Here is a 25398-nt window from a genome sequence, read left to right as displayed (position 1 = left end):
ACCCACATTTTTTATCCCAAACAGTCACACAAACATTTTTCAAAGCAGAGCAACAGAAGCGAGGGGGAGGATATAATCAGTTTGGCTCCATAATCCCTAAAAAACATAAAGTTCATAAAGATTTAATGCATTGCCGTAAATTGAGTTTGACTACTACTTTCAAATCCCTCTTTGAGCTGAGTTTGTGGTTGAGAATGATTTGATTTGTTTTGGATGGATGATGTATACTGCTGTTGGCATCAGTTAGTAAACCGTACCTAATAGATGATTTGCAGCACTACTTTCTTTCACAGCCTGAGTCCTGTGACTTAGCATTGCACCATAATTATGGATTTAAGGGCAGATCAAAATATGTCATGTTCGCTTATGACTAATTCATGTGGATTGTACTGCAGCAGCTTGAACAGATGTTTTGTGCTTTGTGAATTCTTAGTTTGGACATTTAGGCTTCCTCCAGGGACTTTTCTGAATATCTGGGGAATTTGAGATAATTTATTTCATGTAGCTGTTTGCTGATGTGTATTCAAAAGGATTTTTACGGTGCTTTCTTTTTACAAATGATCTCACCCTGTATTCGTTGGACACTGGAGCCCTTAATGCCGGTTTGATAATTTCCATGTTGTCAGGGAACCTTACACAGCGCGTGGTATGACTTGACACTATTGGCTGTGTGCTGTGTTGCAGCCAGGTCATGCTGTTTAACATCCATCATTTTGCTGAGCACTCCATTATCATAATACTAAGTGTCAGTGCCAGAATGCATGCATTGTTCAGACATGCTGAATGTTAGCAGGGGGCAAATCTTTTGCTTGAGTAGTGTTATCTATCAATCCGTCTCTGATGCTGAGAGCAGGGACTCTGAGCTTTAGAACGCAGTCAGGAGGAGGTGATACAAAGAGATGTTAAATATCCTCATCCATTTTGCTCTCCTTGGTTGGTCCATGCAGTGGCATTGGCTATAAATAGCCAGCCAAGTTGATATAAAAAAATCTCCCAGGCATTAAAATGTCAAAAGTTAAAAACTTAGGGTAGCTGTTATCATTTTGGGAATCTGTCTTAGAAAGTAAAAACAAAACTTTGTTGTTAAATTAGTAGAGAGATTTGTGGATTTCTGTGATATAGATGTTTCTGTTTTTTTAAAATAGTTTTCAGACGTTTGTTGCCACCCAGAGGAGGTTCAGATAGATCCATGTTTGTAATGGGGTTTTATCTACAAAACGAGCGTTGTAAAGGATGTGCTGGACAGAGACTGACAGTTTCCGAGCGTTGAATGACAGGTGCAGCTTAAGTCTTCAGATGACCTCTTTGATCATTAGAAAGGGGGGCTGCATGTGAACCAGACAGCTAACTGCTACAGGTACTTGAAATGTAGATGAATCCAGATAATAGTGTGGTTACCAAAGAAACAAGACGCAGAGGAAAAAACTCACTTTGTATTATTCTCAGTATCAATGAGTGGGTCAGGGTCATATTCTGTAGCTTCCAGTTGTTTTTCTGTCTTGTGCCTGGATATTTTGTGGAAATTAATTTGCATTCTTCTTCCACTTTAATGAACATTCTAGGCTCAGACGTGAGTGGAGACTGAAGGAGAGCAAATTGCTCATGATTCATGATTTCCGTGCTAATGAATTGAAATTTTATACAAATTTGTTCTGGAGTTATTTCAATTACAGGTATCTGAAGCCTTAAAAAAGCCCAATTTAGTCTTAATGCCTGGATGCATGCAATTGTGAGCACATGCTAATTTCCATTTTAAAAACAAAGTGTTAGAAGAAGCATTACATGGGGGAAAGTTCTTTAAGTAATTACCCTGAACGTGTTTTGCAAACACGAAAACACCTTTCCACATTTCCTGCATTCTCTTTGAAGTAGTTTGTAGGGTTTACTTTTTCATTTGCCTTGAATATAATTTGTTGAACTTTTGTCCCTCATTGAAATTATAGTGTGGCAAATTGTCTTTGATTACCCAAGTATTATTTTCACCCCTCTTAACCTGCTCATCACAGGAGCCGCTAGTCTTTCTGGTAAACCACCACTAGAGTCCACCCTTATTTTAAGACTCATGTCCTCCTTCTACTATTCCTCTTCTTCACATTTAATGCATGCAACATGTATCCATTTTATATTTCATAAATCACAACTACAATTCAGGAAGGAAGGTTAAAATGTTAAGAGTTATTTCAAGAGGTTGAATAGCGTACATCTTCAGTATCATTACATTTAAAGGAATTTGAAGCAAGGACCAGATGGGTTATTTTTTTGACTAATAAAATGTATTTTACAATACTGCAAAATAATTAAACAGCTTAAAGACTCAAAATATACCTCAAAATGTACAAGATTTGTATCATAATATCCAGAGGACTATCCCATGTCTGTTAGTCATGTTTAAATTTCCAGCTGACAGTCCTCACCTGCTATGCTGCTACATCCCTTTCATCCCCATTCAAACATCATTCAGGCTCTCTAGATGTTCTCCATCCCAACGCTCATCTGTTCCTCACGTGGCTTTCTCATTCCCTGACTCCTTTGGAGAAAAGATGACCCCTGGGTCAACACTGTCAGAGGAAATTTCTTAAAGCTCTTCCAATGATCCACCACCCAATAACCTGAGCTGATTATTGAGAGCTATAGTCTAGGAAGAGTCCAGTTAAACAAGTCTTTTGAACTAATAGTATCACATTGAATTTGTCTTGAAGCAGCCTAACAGATCGTCCCAGGGAGACTTTTGCTTCACTTGTTACAGATGCAATTTCACTTCCTTTGAGCTCGCTCCTCGGAAAAAACAACATAAGCAAGTACGACTACAAAACTGTTTACCCAACAATCGAATGGTCTGCACTCAAGTAAACGTATTAGTAAAATTACTGCAAGTATTTGCAAATCAATTTTCAAACTATATCTATACAAACTAAAATTACATTTTTCTGAGCTGCCACCATTGTTATATTATTGTATCATTTGATTGAAGCATTAAAATGCATGCACTAATTTAAATATCTGTAGTTGAGGAAATTATTTCTTCAGAAATTAGATCAATCAAAAGATTAGTACAATCTGAAATTATTCACAACTATAGTTGTAAAATAATTATAGGGGAGTATATTTGTATCAAATTTGTACTTAAGCCCAGAACTTGTATAAATAGTGTTTCTGAAACTAAGTATGTTGAGGTGCTGAGAGAAAGTTATACTGTCCTGCACATCCTGGATCAATAGCATGTAAACATGGAAAGGTTTTTTTTTTTTACAGCCTGAGATTCAGCGAAGGACATGTCAAGTCAGGATGAAAAACATACTGATTTGTACTGGGGACATTTTTAAAGTTATAAATGTGGGGCACCAGTGGCTTGTGATTAGTTCAAGCACCCCATGTACAGAGGCTGTCATCGATGCAGTCTTGAGTTCGATTCCAACCTGTGGCTCTTTTCCCACATGTGATTCCCAGCTCTCTCTTTCCCTGGTTTCTGACTCTATCCACTGTCCCGTCTCTCCAATAAAGGCATGAACAAACCCAAAATGAAACAAGTTATAAATGTGGGTAATAACCAGATGGAAACTTATCTAGTGTTATCTGGAAATACTTTGTAAACATCATGACATTTTGCTGCAAAGCAGCTCAGTGAAAAGCTCTGAAAAGGTTAAAACAGTGGCAAAAAAGTGACAACAAGCATATGATTCCCATAAGCCTTTGCTCGTACATGGCCCCTGGGAAGCCTCTGCTCTTGTCCCGCAGTTTTGTAATGTCACAAAGGATGAAGAGTGTTTCCCCAGGCTCCAAAACTTTCCTGCTTTGCTGTGCAGCATGTGTTTCATCAGTGTCGTTTAGCAGATTCTTTTCTCTTCAGTAACCGCCTAGTTGTGGAGGTGGGTGAAGGTTGTCGTGAAAGGGAGACTCTTGGCTGGGCGCCAGAGTGTGTTGCTGGTTTTTTGGGGGGGCTGATGGGTGCTATGCGTTGCAAGCCGCACATCATCTGTATGTGTGAGAATGTGTGTGTGAGTGTGTGCGTGTGTGTCTCTCCTCTCCCATGGGAATTCTTGGCAGCAGGTGTGACATGTAGTAATGGGAAATTATGCTGCACAGTGCAAAACCTCTTCTGAACGGGGTCACCCACTGTCAGCTCTGCCAAGTGCGTAACAGAGCAACCACTCGCCCTTTAATGAAAGCTGTCACATTAACATTAGGGACTTATTTATTCATGAATATTCATTCTCTTCTATCACACTTTTTAAAAACACAGAAAAGTCTCGAGGAAAGTGAAAGGGTTTAGTTTCATGCTTCACTTTGATGACTTGGCAGCTAAAAACACAGGCATACTGTCTGACTTTTTTAAACTCCTATGTGCCAAGTTCAATAACTAAGAAATAGATCATTACTGGAAAGCTATTCACAGTTTTTTTTTTAAAAACCAACATACATTTTTGTGGGAGATTAAGTATTTTTCCATCAACACTCCACCGGTGCATTTTACTCTTTTAAAATGACAGTTAGATGAAAACAAAAACAACAATATAGTTACAAACAAAGTAGCGGAAGACATTCTTGAATGTAATGCGAAAGGGATTCTATATTTTGAATTAAAAAAAGGCATGGAATTAGAATTGTATTTCTAAACCAGTTCGCTATTTTCTATGAGGGTATAGAGCTATTAACTTCAGAGAGCCACATTCCAATTGTCAGCGGAGAATATGAATTTCATTTTAATATAATACATGTTTTTGGCAATAGCTTGTAAAACTCCAGTAAGTCTTATATTATGTGTTTTCCTTTTTGCAGCCGGCTGTAGCTTAATTCCTCAATAAACATCTATGGAGAGGTGTAAGTCTTACTTTGTCTTTAGAGTGGATTATCACGGAGGAGCTCATTGAAAAGATGTGTGTTTGAGTGTTCACAAAATAGGCTTACATTAAAATGATGAAGAGCTGTAGGTTTTATTTTGTAATTCTGCTTTGTGGTTTGTTCTCTTACTGTTTACAAGCATTATTTTTTTTACATGTTAGATCTTTTATTTTCTGGGGTAATAATTCTGAAATCCCCGGATCATAATTATGACAGAAATATGACTTTATATTTTTTGAGTTTTATGTTTTATATATTAAAGTCTTTACGCCTACTTGGGATGATAAAAGCACATACTGTGAATACTCTTCTGTAGCCATAATTTCTCTGTCTCTACAACACCTTTTCTTCTTTTCATCATAATGGGTGGTGCGTAGTTGTGCAGGCATTGCCTGGTGGTATAACCATATCTTTTTACTGTCTCCCTACCACTTTAGGATGTGCCTTTCTTACATACTGTGCCAGAGAGTCAGCACTGAAGGCCCAGAGCGCCCTCCATGAACAGAAGACTCTGCCAGGGGTAAGTGCCCTCCGATCTACCCTCTGTCATAGGCTAAAGCCCCTCAGGGCAAGCGCCCTGGCACGGAAACCAACATTATTATAGGAATGATATCATACATGCACATGCTGAGGCACATGGGGATACAGTGTACATTAAGACACACACTCAGACACACACAGTTATGGAAACAGATGGAAAGAGTCACGCACCCGCTTTCTCCGACTCTCTCACTGCGCCTCGTTTTCTCTCACATCACACAAAACAATGCATTCTTCCTGCTTCATTCAACACAAACACACACACACACACACACACACACACACACACACACACACACACACACACACACACACACCTAAGCTGACATGCTAAAAGAGCACAAGTGGCCTATCTCACCTTGCAGTGTCTTATTACACTAATCACCCGAGCGGAGATTTATTTGATAAGCGCTCCTTCATAACAGCCCTTGCTGTCCTTCCACTGTCCTCTCACAATATGGCTGCCACAGACACTAATTGCCTTGAGGAATCCCGCTCTCATTATCACATATAATCAAACAGTAAGTATAAACAATAATTTTTACCATGTATATCACCATCTGGTGTTTTTGTTTAATTTTCGTCCCTATTTTTTCCCCACCATCTTGTACCGCTTGCCTTTGGCGGACGGGTAACTTTTTTCAATAAAAATAATGGCCTCTTCAAACGACACAGGTAAAACATAGCCAGCAGTGGGCTCTTAAGCCCACCCAGGAGAAGACCCTCAATCTGGGATGAGAGTGAGCTGGTGGTGTATATCTGTGCTTGATGTGTGCAATGGGGGATTTTAATCTAACATCAGGGGAATTGTCAATTTCTTATTGAATAATGCTCACAATCTAGTGCCCACACTCCTCACTGCCCTTTACAACCCCTCATTTATTTTACCACATACTGAGAGACCCTCCCAGGTTGGGGGCTTTAGTCAGAGGATATCAATCAATATCTCCTGTGCAGGGGTGTGTCCAGTGGATGGAACTGGGTCAGCATGGCCCCCTCATTAAATATAATGGGCCACCTCCGGTGTCAACCTAAAATCTTAAGCTCTGATTGGTTATTTGCAAATTTTGAGATGGTTTTTATGTCTAATGAACTGGGTTGTGTTGCAAAGGACTGCTTTCGAGGCATTTCAACACAACAGCTTTATGGTTCTTGTACGTATCATGACACTGTAAGTAGTGCTGAAGTTGAGCCACCCAAGTCAAATTCAGGGCAAACCCCTGCTTGGAGGGCAAGAGATACAAAAGGAGATTGGGAAGAAGAAACAGGTAGGATTGGAAGAAAAAGGAATGGATGGGGATTGGTTTGAAAAGGGGCAGAGGTGGTTGATGGAGTTGAGGGGCTTCATTTTATTCCTCAGTCCTGGGTTAATCAGTTGTTTGCACTTCAATGCATTTAACAGGTACTTCACTGAATGTTGTACACTGCTGTGAGCAGTCCCTGAGAAAACGAAGGCTCCCCAGCTAGTTCCTGCCTCCTGCAGCTTCATAATGAGATGATTGTCATGATGGTGCTGGATAGGTGTCCCTGTCTTTATTGCCCTCATGGAGGGACATTACTGTTTGTCTTCTGTCTAGAAAGAGGTTAATGGCATGTTCTGTGGGGGTTTGGGTAAACATTTCCCCTGTACAGCTCACAGCGAGGGGTCAGTCCTGCAATCTCAGGCTGAGCACAGGCTGCATACAGAGCGCTAATAAAGATGTTCTGTCTTCTGTGTGTGTGTGTGTGTGTGTGTGTGTGTGTGTGTGTGTGTGTGTGTGTGTGTGTGTGTGTGTGTGTGTGTGTGTGCGTGTGCGCGTGCACGTGTGTGAGAGAGAGAAAGAGATAGAGAGAGAGATACAGGGATAGAAAAAGAGGAAAACAGAGTTGGAGGGAGACAGACACAGGCAAAGACAGGGAGAGGTGACACTTCTGGACAGGCCTCATTGTCACTGTCACGGCTGGATGGTTTGAGATGTTCTCGGTTGTAATGTTGTCCTTCAGTGGCTTCGCCATACAGTTTTGCAGACATGATTGCGTAGTCCAGATGTAGCTGGGCAACTGTCACGCAACCTTGTTGCAATTTTCTTTGAGACATTGGTGGCTTTTAAAAATATACAGTCTTTCTGAAAAACCATGATAAAGGAAACACATTAAGATAAAGTGTCAACATACTGATGAACAAAAAAATACAATTTTACATGCTTTTAACTTATTTTTCAAAGCTTTATCACATTTACAATAGCAGCTGCACAGTAATATATGTAGCTAAAAGCAATTAAGGGTACATGTTAGCTTCAAAGACGATCCAGCAGTCACTGTCCTTTATTTGACCATGCTAATCTTTTTTCACTATATAAGGATTTAATGTAACATTAAACATGTAAAAAAAACAAAAAAAAAACAAAGTTTGCCAGAAATTCCCATTACCAAGACAAAGTAATGGACTTTTCTTCAAAGCTCATGCAAACAGAATGCTGGATTTCAGTTATTTAACTTCCAGGTTTGATTCAGAGCAGAGCCTTTTGAAGCTTCTTCAAACAGATCTTTAAGATACAGCTGGCACTAGAAAAACAGACTCCAAAAGAAAATTCTAAATTGAGTGGAGCTGTTTTGACAAGTTTTGCGAACGTGTTCTGCTTTATGCTTCCTCTGGCATTTGCCAAGAGGCAGAGGGCAGAGATGATGAGCGCATCCCAATTCTTGCTCCATGTATTCAGTTTAGTAGTCTTCAAGTCACATTAGGGTCTGCTGAGACTTGGTTCGTGGAGAGACAGAGACAAGGTCTATTTTTACTATTTTAGACAAGAGCTATGTTTAAAGCCTTATTCATATGGGATGCAGAGCAGTGTTGGGCAGGTTACTTGTTAAATGTAAGTCGCTAAGCTACTACATTACTACATTAAGTTAAGCTTCACTAAAGCTACCTCCCAAAGAGAAGTATAATTCGCTTCGGCAACACTGCAGAAATAGCTTAGTACATCAAAACTACTTTATTTATTATTACCTTTTTAAAATCAGGGAAACCTCATTCAGATTAAAAATATCTTTTTCAAGAGTGTCCTGGCCAAGACAGGCGGCAGCACAGTTTACAAAGTGTTTGTGTCTGCCACAGAGTTATCTAACAGCTGCTTAAAACATCTAATAAGACCAGCTCATTAAGTCTCAAGTTTCTTTTTGTAATTTGTTCCAAGTAAAGGGAGCAGCAAACTTAAAAGCCGTTTTCCCTTGTTCACTTCTGACCTTTTAACAGACAGTAAGAAAAGTTCCTGTACTCTTCTGTTTGATGAAGGTTAGAAGATACGAAGGGCCGCTCTGTACAAATATTATTATAAGTCAAGATATGGAAGTAAATAGTTTGCTACATAAACATATATTTGTGGGTCAGCTAACGTCTCTCACTCTTCTTGAGCAGTTTGATCTCAGTCTCCAACAGAAGGCTCCGCTGCACTTCAACTTGGTTGTTGGAATAAGTATCTTTGGTGGACTTCATAATACTTGATCTATTAAACAGCTGAGTGACTGAAAAGCTATTTAAGTCAGAAAACCAAGCTACTATAAAGTTTAATGACGTTACTTACATTGCTTTTTGAAACACTGCTCTGTTGAGGAGCATCGGGCCAACAACTTAATTTATTTTTATTGAACCCAACTGATTTTTCTTTTTTTGTAGTTTTAATGTCTAATGTCAGAAAACAATATTCCTCTTGCAGCTATTGCTAAATTTTGCTGGCGTAGCATGTTCTTGCAGCTAGTTAGCTAACTTAAAGTAGATAACTATCTCTTTCAAATGATTAAACTTGTGCTCACAATATATTCATTTGCAGGGTAAGAAAGTGGTTTTAACACCACACCAATGTAACAACCAGGATAGAAATGTCAATCGAATCCAGCAAATTGAAAATGACTTCTCTTCTGGAGGTGAGATCATGAACAAGCCTGGCCAGTCTCTCAGTAAGATTGTTGTTCTTCATGTTGTGTGTCCTTCATGTAATACTTTCATTGTTCCAGCGTATTTGTCTCACTTTCCCTGCACAGATATTTCTGCATTAACACCGTATGTATTCTGCAAGAGAAGGAGACTTTAGGCTTAACAGCAAGAAAGAGAGGAGGCAGAGAGTTGTGTGTGTGGTCTCAGCAGGAAGCCAGCACTCTTACATCATCTCCAGATTTGCTGTGAATCTTTAACTTTCCATAATTCACATTCCTTGTATTCACTAAATCTTCTTCTGTGTGTGCAGCATTTGAGTTGCCACCAGGGACTGGGGCTCTGTCTGTTGTGGCTGAAGCGAGCTTTGTTTACATTGTTTGATTAATTGCATGTAAAGTGCGTAATGAGCTCCTGATGTCCTGTGCATCCGATCCTACTGCCACAGTTTGTACTGTAAATGTAATCAGAGATTCAGCCTCTTGCCCTTGGTTAGTACCGTGATGTGGTTGTGTTAATGTGCGCACTCAGCACATTCCCTGATGTAGGGCAGCATAGTATGTGGACAGTTTAGGTCATGCCTGTGAATGATTTCTCCCTGGATCTGATTAATTCCTGTGACATTATCACAGAGACTAGGAACAAATAGAATTTAATGAACAATTCATTAGCATTTCCGTTCAATGTTAAGACAATTTGTGTAGCTTAAGGTAATTTTTAATTACAGAAAAAGTCCCTCTGGTCAAATACTTTCTTTGATTGCCATTGGAGTTGATCACAAGTTCAACTATACATTTTTCATTCAGTGACAAAAACCTGCTGAAAGACAGCAAGGATGTATAAATAGTTGCAGCTGCATTGTTACTTACAATTGCAGAGTGGCGTCCCAACATTCTGCAGTTGGAGACTACCAACTTGTCAAATGAAACCTGCTCTGTCTTTTCAGGGCTGAATCACTTTCTCCTCTCAGGCCAATTAATTCCTGGTGTTCACATGTAACAAGCATGCTAATTGAGTGCTACTGAAGCCCAAAAGCCAATTAAAAATTTCTAGGCAAAAAGATCCCGTTTTTCTTTGTCTCACTTTCATTTTGCTCTTTCCCATTTCCTCCCCTCCCCCATTGCAAATCATATCTCAAGCTCTTTTATTGCATTATTTCCTCTTAGATACTTTCTCTGTGGAAATGCTAAGTGTATGCGGCACCCATATACATGTCACTTATGTCGAGGTTTTAAAGGAGGGAACCATATTTCTCAACCCATTGACGACGAGGCAGGGGAGTGGGAAAAAAAGAGGAGAGAAAAAAACTTCACAACTTTTGTTTTCTGAAGTGTTTCTCTCCAAATTTATAAAGGTTAGCACAGGTATCAGCTTCCAAAAAAAGTGAGTACCAAAATGTCTTGGTCCCCTCATTTTTTTTTCCTTTCAGTGCATGAAGAATGCAGAAAATTGACTGGGGTGTGTGTCACACAAAATGGGTCAGGGGAAGATTGTGCAATACCAGTATCATGTGTCACTAAGCACACTGCCATGGACCAATGCATCTGTGTGCCTGACATTCTCTCACAGCATCATACCACAGATGCAGCCCCCGTAGACCTGCCATATGTCTTTGTCTGTGTCTCAGTGCACCCTAAGAATAAGCAGCCAGCATTTTCCCCCCTTGTCATTTTTACTTTCCTCCAATCCAACAAGCCTCAGAAAGCCAGTGAGCATGTATGCTTAATGGGAAAAGTTTTATTTGTGTATATTTGTGTTGCTTTTTATGAGTTTGATTTGAAGCAAACTTTTATTCATGAAAAAGCAACAAAACAAAATACACAAAATCACAACTTGTAGAAGCTGACGCAACATTTCTAGCAACATGTTAAACCACTTTTCAATATTCTCCTGAATGAATTTATTAGTTTATTCAGGTAGAAAGGCTCCATAAGGAGTTTTACAGTTGAGAGTTGTGTGTTTACGATGCAAAGTTTGGGCATCTCATTTTGGATTTCCTCACCTGAACAGACATGCCACAGTCTAAACTAATTACTCAGGCCACACGGGGCCTTTACTCATTCGTTATAAGACACAAATTGCATTCTGTTGTTGATCAATCCGTCCTCTATGCCAGATTTGTCAACCACCAGTGCCCCTCAGCCATTATGAAGTAAAAAAAATAGAGGCCTGGGCATTGGACATGAGACCTTTTGCAAAGGCTCCCCCTGCTCTCCTCATCATCAATTACGTCTATATCATTTCCTTTCTGCTGCCCGCTATAGAAAAGAAATTAAAAAGGGCCATTGTTTTTCTAATCCCCCTGGGATGAAAGCATTTAGTACGCTGCTGCACTGAGCATGGCCATCCTGCCGATTAGGGAGTGAATAGAATCACAATCGAGGGATGCACTCAGCATTGTCTCCTATTATGTGGCTGGTGGCCCTGGATATTGTGCAAAAATTAATTTCGTTCCATCTGATGGGATTTTCAACCTTGGAGAGTGGCGAATGTTAATCCTGGCAGTCAGGCGGGTGGACATCGTGGATTGCCCAGCTCTTTTTCTTTTTTTTTTTACTGGCATCAGTGTGTTGTCAGGGTGCAAACATAGTGGATTGTGAGAGAGCCTTTAACCAGCCCATAAAGATGGCAGGCCAGAGGCGCTGGACAAACGAGCAGGAGAGATAGTGCTTTTTAAAGGCCGCAGGGCAGGACAGTCTGGGTGTTCAGAGCATGGCAACAACCAGGTCCATTTGTCCTTTTGAGCTTGAACATATACTGCAATACAGTGAAACAGGCTAGTGTCCAGGAGGTTAAGGTGGAAAATCCCAGCTACAAAAGCACATTGTGACTCCCAACATTTGTAAAAAGTGCATACCATCTTCACAAAACCAATAGGTTTGCTTTTTCAATTATTTAATGTAATCTGAAAAACATTAAAACAGGTCTGATTTAAAGGGTTATTATGCAATATTTTGATCTAGCAGATGTCGCCCTTGAGAACCAGCACGTCCCGGCGATGTAAACAAAGTGAAGCTACGGCTAGGAAAGCTCAGAAACTCAATTCTCAATTTTTTTTTTGATGCCTACAAAAATACTTTTTGTTTTTGTTTTTCTGTCCGACAAAGGACCGGTTAAAAGAATCTACCATTAGACAGAAGCTGAACTTGGCACAATGCATGCTCAAATAAAAATGACAAACAAAGTAATGGTTTTTTTTTCCGTTTAGAGATGCAGCAATAGTCATCCTGAAGAAACCTTTGTAGAGTTCAATTATCTGTATTCTTAAACTCTGAAAGACATACCAAAAGTGTTTTTTTTATTTTGGGAGGATAAGCCTGAGCCTCCCTTGACTGCTTTTACTGTATTTTAATATCTGCTGAAGCTTGTAAGCTGAGCAGTTCCCTCACACCCTTCCTCCAATCCAACACATTGACTATCTTTCCCTGGCTGACAGGTGGAGTCTGACTCTGCCGTGCATGCTCTCCCCTGCTAATTTATCCACTTCTTTAGCTGTAATGAGGCAGAACTGGTAAATGTGGGGACAGCATTGTTAACATTGCTGCTTCACTGGGAAATAGAAGAAGGCTGACAAATAGAGTAGGGGGATGGAAATGAGGCCCGGTTGCTGTCATACCTCCAGGAAGGATGCTTCTAGTCTTTTTCTAGGGCTGGATGCTGTCTCTTAGTCAGGCTGCGTGCTGGAAAGTGACATTTCTTAAACCAATTAAACATCAAAGTTTTTGTTGCATCAAGATAAGGCTGTTTTGGAATACAAACTAGAAAGGAAAACCAAAAATGTATATTTGTGGCAAGATTTTTACCTCAAAATCATCAAAAAGACTGTTTGATTTAACTAATTAACTTCCCATCCAGTTCAATTTGAGGAGATCAAGGTGTAAATCTAACTTTAAAGATGTGCAGTGAAGGATCTCTCCATCTAGGTTCAAAGAATGTGATTTCTGAAAATAAATAGATGTTGACATCCCAAAATAAGTTGGTAACAGAAAAAGGTGTTGTCATTTCCTAAGACAGCTGACAAGAAAAGCACATTTTATTGAGTCTTTTTCTAAAACAACCCCTATTTTTATTCCACCATTGCTTTCCTCCCTTTCATTCCTGTCATGAAATTCACAACACATTCGGATAATCACTGCAGGATTCTAGACAATCCGTACCTATTTGTTCAAAAATATAAACAAGAGGACAAGAAAACATTGCTGATGTCAGCAAATCACTCTGAGCTGTCAAAGACTGCATTTAACTAACTAATTTAATTGGTAGACGTGTGTGAAACTTGAGCTTATTTGACAGTAATCTTCATTCATTATTTACACACACGCACACATGCACGCACACACGCGCACGCACACACACACACACACACACACACACACACACACACACACACACACACACACACACACACACACACACACACACACACACACACACACACACACAGCCACAGACACACACAAAGAGGACCTAGAAGGCACTTCTTCATTTGGAAGACACATGATTGGATATCTGACATATTTGGGAGGGGACATGAAAAAGGGGTGAAACAGGGAGCAAGAGAAGAAGGAAAAGGGAACAAAATGAGGAAATAAACTGATGAGTCATCATGACAGAGATAGAGAGAGAGAGAGAGAGAGAGAGAGAGATGAGGAGGAGAGGGGATGCATTCTTGCATAATTACCAGCCGAGCATCACCAGGACAAACTCCTCCATCAGCGTGTCCAAAGGATTAACTACGCCACGCTCCTCTTATCTCCCCCATTTCGTTTAAGAAAGAAAATGACCTTGCGCTTGTTTACATGCTGATTAAAGACAGGAGGGAGAGAAAAAGACAGTGAGAAAGTCAAACCGTAATCACAAGAGTTTGTTAAGTGAAGTATTTTGGGTGGTGTGCTCTCAGCAGATACTCTGAACTGCAGCCAGTCTATGTCACAGTGACAACACGAAAAAAACAAAAACACCTGGTGTAGCCGTTAACAAGCAACGAGTGGGACAAAAAGAGCCCTACCGTGAGATCGAGAAATAGAGAGAGTGTGTGTGTTTTGTTTGTGAGGAAAGTGTGTGATAAAAAGAATGTTTTCTGTGTGGGTGGTTCCATTAGTTAGTCTGCATGTTTCATTGCACTGGGAATAACGGCTGTATCTGGGCTCCAATGTGTCAGTTTATGTAACTATACTATACTATACTATACTATGCTTTACTATTAAACTAGTGGTGGGTGATATGACCTCAGATACCTGACACATTTCTATTCGCTAGACCAGAGAAAGATAAGTCAGATCTCAGTCGCTGTGAACTATCTGTCTGGTTCTAAGTGTTGTTTCTCTCCTGCATCGGTGCTGGTGCTGAAAAAACATTTCCTGATATAACACTTTCAAAATAAAAGTGTTTCAACAACTTAACCTCAGGGCTTTTTTGTGAAGGATTCGGGGGAAATACATTAAAATAACTTTCCAATTAGCAGCGTTTTTTAATAAAACTGTCAGAAGTTTTAGTATTAACAGCTGCTCCTTGGCCCATGAGTCAGATAAGTCCGAGACACAGCCTGCTTCTAACTTCTAACTAAATTTGATGTTGGACTTTGGACTAGAGAGTCATCAGTTTAAACACACCTTTAAGCACAGAGACCTGTTGTAATGAAGATGTAAATCAATTCCATCACATTTTCTATTTCAAAACCCTGGACAAAAAGAGACGTGCTGCAAGCAAGCACTTCCTGCAATTTTGCTGTTATTTGCTAAAACTAGAGAGGAGAGAATACAAGTTTACCTGATTGCTGTGCCACAATTCACTTTCATTGTAGTCACTGACACCCGCTCTGACACGAGGAGTAGGTGGAGCCAGTGAGCCTGTGAGACCACCGAGTGTCAGTTTAAAACATTCTCTAGAACGGGGGTACTCAATCTGAGTCTGTCACAAATCACCAAGTAACGCTATTTTTATTTACCCACAACTGTGGCTTGAAGGCTGATCAATCAATTTTGTATTTGTTGTTTCAATACAACCAAACCAGCAACAATTGTATTACAAAAATCGGCAGAACGTAACACTGTTGCAGGTATTGATATCGCTTTACCGCCCACCCCTACTGTATGCAAGCGCAGCATCTTATTTTCTGAGTGAGCCAAAACAGGTTATTTACCTGAACAGAAAAATTGCATTGAAATATCTACTTTTTGAGATTAGTATTCATGGTATTAAACTATGTTTCCAATAGATTTTTAAATAAGAAACTCAAACCCAAAACAGAAACCTGTTGGCAATTTAGCCTCGAATGGTATGAGAAAATACACACATAGCTCAAGTTCTACAGTATTTAAAAAATGTACTACCTATACTAAGGCTAAGAAAACACAGACTCTTAATGTTTTATTCACAAGCTTAATTAACATATTTCCCAACAATTTAGTAATGTGTTTGCAAGTTATAGTGACTACATTTTCCAAATCACAGACAGGTAGATAGTGTTCAGACATGAGAGAGAAGGTGAAATGAGGGTGCACGCCACGGGCCCCAACTAGTTTCTGTTCAGTCAGACCTGCCATCACAGAGGAAGGCTCTGACAGGGAGGTGTCAGAAATAGCACCAAGGCTAACACCTTTCCTCTTGCTTATTAATGCTGCGCTCTCATAGCCACCTCTCTATCACACACACACACGCACACATACACACACACACACACACCTGCACACACGTCAGACACAATGTACACAACTTGTACACGATGCTGGTGTGCACACATCCCACCCAAACACACTCATACAAACACACACACACACACACACAGTACATTGTCTGATCAATATTGCATTACTGCAGTATGTTCTCTTCTGAGAGGTTACAGTGATAGGTGAGGGCTGTGGGTAAAAAGCGTCTCTGCTGTCTGTACAGTGTCCAGGCACCTGGGGCAGATCTGAGGAGACTTCACAGCTCTGACAGCCAGTTTCACCTCCTGGCTTCAGTGCTGTCGCTACCTGCTCTCATCCAAGTCTCTGCCCTGGGCCTGTGATCATCTATACAGCATGTGGAAGGTGAACAGAGAGTGTGTGTGTTAGAATTTTTTTTACAGATATTCTATAAACTCCAGTTCTTAAATTTGCTATGAAAGCTATAGATGTTCTAATTACCTCCAGTGAAACTAGGAAGCCATTTCATATTATGGCTGACTTGCAAACTTTTAGTTTAAGTTGACTTGCTTTTTTCAAGGTCCCATTAGTTTTAAGTAAACTCACATTAACTGTTAAAACTAAATATAGGATTTTGGTCCAGTTTTGGACGGAACAGGTGATCTCTTTGTTTAAACAAATAAGTGGCCAATTAAAATGTTTGCATGCCCATCTAGGTCTCTGTGTGTCTGTGTGTGGACCAGAGGGAGTGGAGTCCTTGGTACCGACTGAAGCTCCAGCTTTTCCATTTAAACTGTATCATTAAAACGGGCAGAGAGGCGAGGGAGACGGCCCCTCCACACCTCATAAAGTGTGAGTGCCATGCCAGGCGGAGTGGCATGCACCGCTGCGTTTACGGCGAGCCAAACTCACTTTTTACACACCTTGTCCTCTCTCTCGTTCTCTGGCTCTCTCTATCTCTCAAACTACTTTCATGGTTATCTGTTTATATGATATTACTCACCCTCTGCTTTCCAACTTTTTCTGCTTTGCCCCTGCAAAGTATTGACCGGTTTTTCAACTGCCCCCTTCAGATCTCTCCCTCTCTCCTTTTTTATGTCAAATTTCTCCAACAAGGAGCTGGACCGTAACATTGAAAGAGTATAATCAATGGAAAAGCACCACTTAGGGAGACCATTTGATGCATACTGTGGGGCAGAGTTGATTCAAGGGTGTGGATTGAGTCAAGCCTCATTTCGTATCCTCCCCAATTAGTCATCCAGCTTGTGCCCTCTATAACCGCCCTTTCTCCACAAGCCGGCTTGTGTTTAGCACTGAACTATGGATGAGTTTAATAAAAAAAAAACTCTGAATCCAAGAGTTTTTCTACAAGACGATTGAGCCATTGACCCCCACCTCCCCCCTACATCCGCTCCTCACCTTTGCTATGTATAAACACCCCTCTTTTGTGACCTCTCCATCTCATCTCTCACCACCTTCCTTGCGCTCACATTCTTCCAACTTTTCCACCAGTCCGCCCATTTCTCTCTCCTATAAATCTCTATCCAATCCTACTTAAACCCACATCGGCAGCTGTCCTTAAAACTCCATTATCTACAATTACTTTAGCATTAGGGAGCCGGAGCACACCTGCCCCCACACAAAAGTGCCCTCGCCCAAAAATATTAAACTAGCCCAAAAGGGATTTGTGCTATTTTATCGTTTTCCTCTTTTTGTTGTACCTGCGGTGTGGCTGCCCTCACGGTGAGGCAGAAAAATGATGAACCCAGCAGGGTGGATTACAGCTCCTGATTAGTGGCTGGCTTAGTCAACCTGTGTGTTTGCGTAGCATTTAGATGGATTTCCTAGTTTGGTTGCGGGTTGGGAGGTCACTGGCCATGGCTGTTTTGAAGAAATGCAGATTATTTTTGAACATCTAACCATGTGCCAGCTTTGGCAAGAAGTTGGATACTTTATCGACATGATTTGTGGGAAAAGAACATAATTAAAGAAGAATTGAAAATGTAATGTGTTAATACAGTATAGTTACAAGTTAAAACTCCTGATGATGCAATTATACACAGAGCAAATTACCAAAATGTATTTTAGATGACAAAAATAATCTTCCCTGCACACTAAAAGTGAATTAACCGAAGAATCCCTAATCCAACGAATTTAATTCATCATTAAAATCAATCGTTAAATCTGTTTGTTTTCTTATTAAACTTGACATTAAGGGGTCACTCATGTAAAAAGCAATGATAAGTTGATAAATTGCCATGTTGTATTGCCTAAGGTACAGTCTAAAATTTGAAAGAAAAAAACACTTCTATCACAGTTATATTTTACTTTCCTTCTTGATATATCATGGAAATAAAATGAACCTTTTTGCAATAGAGATCCTGCAGTATAAGTGTGATAGCAAAACAGCTTTTGTTTGCAGCAATGCTTTCTGAATTACTGCTGCACTTCGGCTCTGTTCCCCTCGGGTGAGATTCTAATCAAAATCAAATTTCACCCTTGTTTTTGCTATGAGCAGGTTACAAGAACCGATCTGGTAATTAGCCAGTAAGGATGCAGAATTTAGTGGACAAACATGCTAATCAGCTCTTGGAAGGAAAGGGATACAAGTTTTGTGGTCATTGTGCAATAAATATGTCAGAACAGTAAGTCCATTTAAGGTAAAATTGTAAATAAAATAAAAGGTGAAATATTGATGCTATTATAATAGTCTTTAATTTGCATGTGTACTTTCATTTGTGTAGGATGTGGTTAAGATGCTACAGGCTGTGGGTCCCATGGTGTGAGGATAGGTAATGGACATGTAGGGAGGCTGGTTGGAGGGGTAGAGGGGAGAGAAGGGGAGGGGGTCGAGCGGACTCAGCTGTAGGTTGCCTGATCTGCTCTGATTGACAGTGATGGCAGATAAGGTGCTGGTGGAGAAGGGAATGTGAGCAGAGCTGCAGGCAAAGATAAGGGCCAAGATTAGCACCCTGCCACGTCACAAACACGCACAAATGCACACACACACACACCTACCCTCACACACACACACACACACACGCACATACAGGCAGAGTCCAACAGAGAGTGAAAGATTGAGATGTTGACATGGAAAGGCATTGGCTACAGTGAACACAATGGGTAACCAAGAGTAAAGACTGAGCATTTTGTATTTGTGTGTCTATGTGTTGTGTTTGTGTGTGTGTGTGTGTGTGTGTGTGTGTGTGTGTGTTTGTGTATGTGTGTGTCCTTCTGAGTGTGTGTCTTTATCAGGCAATTTCCCAGGTAGCATGCACACACCCTATTGAGTCAGTTGGGGAGGGGGTTCAAGGAGGAGGGCAACTAATCAGCTCATAATCCAAGCGGCTGCCGTTTCCGTGGCAACGCTGCTGTACATTCATGCGTGGCAAACAGATACACTTTCTCCCTTATTTCTGTCTCTCTCTTTACATCTCTATCACATGTCTTTATTATTCCCCTTCTTTTTCATTCTACTTCTCTCTCTTTTTTTTGTCCTTCCTGTTTGCACAGCCCCATTTTCAGCTTTAATTTGTTCCCTCCACTCCCTTTATTAATGTCTTTTTCTCACTATTTCCTTCTGTCCTTTCTCCTCTGTAAACACAGACCACTATCCTTGCCCTTTTTTTTTCTTCTCTTCCAAATAGTCTCTCACCTCTCTATCCAGCCCATCATCTAGACCTACATATCCCACCTAATTTTCTTCCTTATTTACCCTTCCCTCTCAACATACCAACCATCCATTCTCCTATCTGTCTTTCTATAACCTTTTTTTTTTTCTATCTTCTACATTTGCTTCCCCCTGTTTTCCCCCTGTAAACACGCAACACATCTTCCCTTTGCTTTTCCTCAAATTTTCAACTTTTTTATTTTCTTTTTCTCTCCCCTCCCCTCTCTTTTTTTTATATCTCACTCCCTTTTTATCCCCTGTAAACACACTTGTCTTCCCCCCTCCTCCCCCCCTCATGCCAGGGGGTCCAAGGTTGGTGTATTTGTGCAGTGATGTTGGAGGCCTTGATGATCACTCTCTAGGAGATGATTATGTGGTCAGGGCCCTGCAGCCTCCTCTGCTGCCCTGCACTGCTGGAGATCTGCTCAGCTACTACGCGTCTCACTGTGCAAGTGCACAATATGTGATTTAAGATCATGCTCGTTTGTGTATGGGTGTGTACATTTATGAATTAATATAGGCTACTTATGCATGCAAGAACACCTCCTGCAGATACAATCTTTAACAAATACATGTTTCATGTATTTATGGCATTTATTTTATAGTTTGAGGACTTAAATATAGATGAATGTGTTCATTTGTGCATCATTTTCTGGATAGGTTTACAAATTGTCGTTGTGTGTGTGAGTGTGTGTGTGTACAGTAAATGTGTGCAGTCTCCCTCTCTCTTTGTTTAAGTCTGTCGGCCACATGTCTTTCTCTCACCATCTGTCCTTAAAAGAGCTGAGCATTTCTCTGAAATACTTATGTAAATAGATAACTGTAGCACTAGCCAGCTTTATTTACTCTCTTGCATCTCTTCCTGCATCCTTCTCTCTTCTCTCTATTCACTTTTTCCATTTCTTCACCAATATCCTGAGCCCCACCCTGAAAGCAAACACACATGCCTGGATCCACAGGCGTTTTTTTTTTTTTACTACCTGCTATATTTTTGACCACATCTGCTGTCTTATTACTCTGTGATGAGATAGAAGTATTGGTCATGGTGTTCCAGCCAGCTAAATCACCCTCCATCTCTTTCACTCGCTGCCGGACCGATGGCCATTCTGCACTCATGTCTTTCACCTTTAGAAGCAGAGTTTGGTTTGTGCCTCCACGCCTCACAGACAATCGATTGCGTTCATAAAATAAAACGGGGGACATGAAAGGAGCTTGATAAATGACGGGCTATTTGGCCCTAATTGCAACCCTTTAAAACGTCTTGATGATGATTTGAGCAAGCTTTTCAACTGAAGCTAGCGAGATCAAAGTGGAGAGAGAAAGATTAAAACGCACTGACTTGCTGCGTCTTAACTGCATGTCTCCGACTTGTGACCCCACAAGGCCTCTGGCTTAGAGAAAACGGCTGATATTCTTCACCTTAAAGCCAAATAAATCAAAGTCTCCACAGAAAGCTGTCTTATCATGAGTTACGCCGGTTCCTGGATCCTGTAGCAGTTAATCATCATCCCTCAAACTCAGCCTCATTATGGCTTTCTAGCTCTGAACAAACACAGAGGGATGGTAGTCGAGGAAAAAGTGAGAGTCAGTTTTTTTGGAAGTGCATAAGCAGCAAACACTAATTTCCCAGAAATCTTTAAATTAAAACATGCAGCTTTGGAATACAAGAGATGCAAGCCAAGACAACAAGAAATAAATACATTAAGACATGGGGCTGTCAAACCAAGACCGAGTGAAGCAGCAGAGAGAATGTGTGTATATGTGTGTGTGAAGGGGGTGATAGAGATAAATGCGGTTAGATCAGCAGGAGCTATTAGGACGATGGAGGGGAGAAGAGGTTGTAGGGGGTAGGGGGAAGAGCAGGGAGCTGATGCTGGTCTGCCTGGCTTCTGAGCCGATGCGGAGACAATGTTTAATCAGGCCTGTGAACCTACGAGACTGAGGTCACCCCGGCACACTCATTAGACCTGATGGGAGCACTGTAGCACGACAGATGAGTGCAATCTTTACTCCGTTCATCCATCTCTCAAAACACACAAATATAATCACTTCGCACCCCCTCACACACCTCCTCCCACCCGGCCCCAAATTCCTCACCTCTATCGTCCTATTATTTGGGTGTTTGAGTGAGCATCCAGGGACGTAACTGGACTAACACATCATAAACAAACTACACACTTTGGCTCGGCCTCTTCTTTGTGGCTTTCAGCTGACACTCTGTATGTAAGCAATGGCTGGACAGGAGCCAGGGATCTCCAGGAAAGATGAGGCTCAAAATTGATAAAGTGGACCAAAGGAAATGACTCTGTAATGGATGGCAGAAGGCTTGTAGGAACAAATAAATACAAGACTCCGAATGCACAGTTGGATTAATAGCAATCACTTATGCAAAAGCTTCATTTGCCACTGCTCTCCTTCAAATACATTCATAAAAACGTAATGCAATGTTCTGTCACTGTGGTCTGCACACCTGGAAATGACAATACTCAGCTCGGCCCAAACAGATAGAAGGCGGGGGACTTGATAAGGGTTTGACAGGGATGTTTGCTGAAGCTAAGCACACATGCCTACAGTAAGAAGCAGAGATTTATTACCATTCAAATGACAACCCACAGTGCATGCCAAGGAGTTAATTACATGCCAACCTATCAGAGGAGAAACATAAAAGAAATAGATTGGGCATTGGCAGATTAGTACAAAATCAAGGGGGGGGGGGGGGAGAGGAAAGCGAAGGAAAAGGTGTTTGCATTAGTGCTGCGTCAACTGAGAATATTCCAACAATGGTCACAAACATTTAGAGTTTGTCTGGCCAAACACAGCCGCACAAAATAAACATCAGACAGGTTACCCTGCAGCAATGTTATTGCATCCAGTATTACAAAAAAGACAATAAGCATATTGTATGTGTTTTATTGCCTCTACCTCTCTTCACCAGCTGGATATATTAGAACTGTTCATACTTTTGCGTCATTTTGGTTTATTGAAACAGGCAAGGATGAGAACTGTCAATATAATAAGACAATATTCACACCCTCGGTACACAATACAGAGAAAACAGGGTCTCCCAAAGAGAAGAATTGCATTGCCATTGTGAATAAAAGGAGCCATATCTCAAAAGAAAATATGAAATACTTTATTTTTCTGTAACAAGAAGAGCAGAGGATGTCCTATAAATCCTTTTTGTGACAGTCGTGTAAATATTTATGTTCACAAGCCTGACTAAGACTAACAGCAGAGGACATTGTGGCGGGGGGAACTGGGAATGTAGCCGTAGTTCTGCTCAGCACGTTAACTCAATATTCATCTTCCTCCCTCGCTCTACTTCCCCCAGTATCATCCCCGCTGCAGACCACACATGTATATTCATTACTGACCTCTGACTGTCTCAACCATGGAAGCCGTGAGCCCTGCAGGCCGCTGTGATGGCACCGTCATAAGCGCACAATGGCGGCTCCGTGAGAGGCTTTTGTGTGTCGACAAAAATAAGAGGTGGTGAATGCAGATGTTGGTGTGAGCTGTCTACAATGGCTGCTTGCATCTTAGTTTGTTGGAGTGTTGTTCTGCCAGCCCTCTTTGAGGGCAAGTTGCTTGTGTTGTGGACTGAGACAGGGGTGAAAACATAGGAATGGAAAGACTTTAAGGGCACCTGGAGATGTTGGGGTTGGTGTTTTTTTGGTGGCTAGCTTAAGCTGGAGGAGGGTTCTATAGGACTGGAGAGAAGATGACAGGTTGTATAAGACGTGTATGAATTATACTAATATACACTTTACATAGTAGAGTCTGCCATCATCAGTGTGTGAATGTGGTGTAAATGGGTGAATGTAACATACAGTATAAAAGCGCTTTGGGTAGTCAGATGACTAGACAAGGGCTATAACAAGCTCATGTCCATTTAAAGTTCAATTTTCTAAACACTGTTGACATTATACTGACTTAACATTGGTTCATTGTCATTATGTGTTTCACATTTAGAACACAGCATAGCCGTTGTAAGTACAGTTTCTCTGAGCTGTTAGCATGGCTAAGACACTTGTAGTTATAATAAACTTAAATCAGGGAACTAATCAGCAATATCAACTCTGATCTATTGTCAGCATATAGTGTCAGTACTCAAGGCCTATGGGTGTGTGTATCTTTGTGTGAATGGGATTTCTACATTTCCAACCAAGGAATTTTGAAAACAACCCAGTGTATAAGAATGGCACAATTATTGTGTCTTGTGTATATATGTTTTTTTTATTATTGTGTATATGTGTGTGGGGGAGAGGAACAGACCGCTTCTGGAGACAGGGGGTCTAACGAGGATGTATGGCTGTTTCATAATCCATCTGTAGAAATGTTTCTACCCTCATTCACCCCTTCAAATCCACACACACACATGCACAAACACACACACACCTCATCCCACCTCTCCAGACACACACATGTACTCACACTCCAACAACATTGCTCCGTTTGCCATTATGTCCACTATTACAGCATCCTCCCAGAGCTGACAAACCGGAGGCGTGCTTGGAATCCAAAGCTGCACTGGCCTGAGTCTCATCTTAGCCCCTGTAATGAAGGTAAAACCTTTATCAGTCTGCTTAGCTGCACGGGTTCTATCTCTGCCTTACCTTAGGGTTATTTAGATCAACTTTGGCTTCTAATAATCAAGTGTTCATAGGAAAGGTCTCATCATCTTCTTATTTCTTTCTTCTATCAATAAATAAGAGTTACATTTTCATTTAAGAAAAGGAAATATACACAATGTTTAGGCTTAATAAGCAGGTATGGGTTTTGCAGCATGAGGTTAAACCTCTGAAACAAACAGGTATCTTATTTCAGAGTTTTTAAACTAAATCTTTTTGACTATTTTTGACAACAGAAGTACACGGATAACCTGCTCACTTTGTGCTTCAGCGAAGAATTACATTTCACCTCAAATCAGGTTATCCTTATTTTTGGGAGTGTCTTGGTTTCTTATCCATCACATGTTTCTGTGCAGCATTTCATTTGGCTTTGTGCAGTAGGCTTCTGTAGGTGTTACTTTTTCAACCCATACAGGCTATTTATGCTCAGAAGAATGTTATTTATGCACCCAATCCTGTCAGAGCTTGTGTGCAGAAGCAGAAATGTGAGGTCTATATGTTCAGATTGCATTTTTTTGTGACGCTAAGACTCATTGGATTAGCCCTGAATTGGAACAGCTGTATGGTAACACCCCCTCAATGTGCAGCATGCTTCTTTTCTTTTTTTTCACAAGTGCCAAAATGTTTTGAATGAGCTGGATCTCAAAACATTTTCAAATCATCATGCAGCCTAAAATAAAAATGTGAATGTATTTTATGTAAGATAAGCAGCAACAATACTTGACAGCTGATCCTGTTCTCTCATTTTACCCACAGAGTTAAATGGGGAAATTAAAGCGGATTGCAGAGTGTTTAAGTCATACATGTCAGTGTTGGAGCAGGGCCCTGTTGTTCTAAGGCAACCTTGGCAGCTCAGACACCTGTTGATGGGCCTTTAGTCAAATGCTTTTCCAATGTAACACAGACCATTTTGGAAAACCTGAAACAAGCTTCTGTCTCATGATGCACGTTTACATTTAATTCATCTTTTTTTGGCAGTGTGAAAGTTAAGTAAAGCTCATTCCCAGACTGAGTTTTCACATTTGGATAATCTTTATTTATGCAGCTTCATATCCATATCTCAAATACCTTTGCTAACATGAATTGACAGACCATTACCATGTAAATAGAAATTACTCTGCAACACTGACAGCAAAAAGGATAAAGTGATGACTTGACCCAGATTCACAGCTAGTTTCTTTTTGC

The 25398-nt window shown here is 40.7% G+C and overlaps 1 protein-coding gene across 7 annotated transcripts in view; it reads left to right on the top strand.

The window, feature by feature from the left end:
* Window positions 1-25398, top strand: part of celf6 (CUGBP Elav-like family member 6) — a 138768-nt gene that overhangs the window by 4369 nt on the left and 109001 nt on the right. For all 7 annotated transcript variants that reach the window (XM_065953011.1, XM_065953010.1, XM_065953009.1 and 4 more), the window contains exon 2: window positions 5277-5359. In XM_065953011.1, the coding sequence (XP_065809083.1) occupies window positions 5277-5359 (83 nt within the window). The remainder of the gene's footprint in view (window positions 1-5276; window positions 5360-25398) is intronic.

The sequence above is a fragment of the Labrus bergylta genome, chromosome 3 (genome assembly GCF_963930695.1).
Source record: "Labrus bergylta chromosome 3, fLabBer1.1, whole genome shotgun sequence".
NCBI classification, from domain to species: Eukaryota; Metazoa; Chordata; class Actinopteri; order Labriformes; family Labridae; genus Labrus; species Labrus bergylta.
This window is presented reverse-complemented; position numbering and strand designations above follow the sequence as displayed.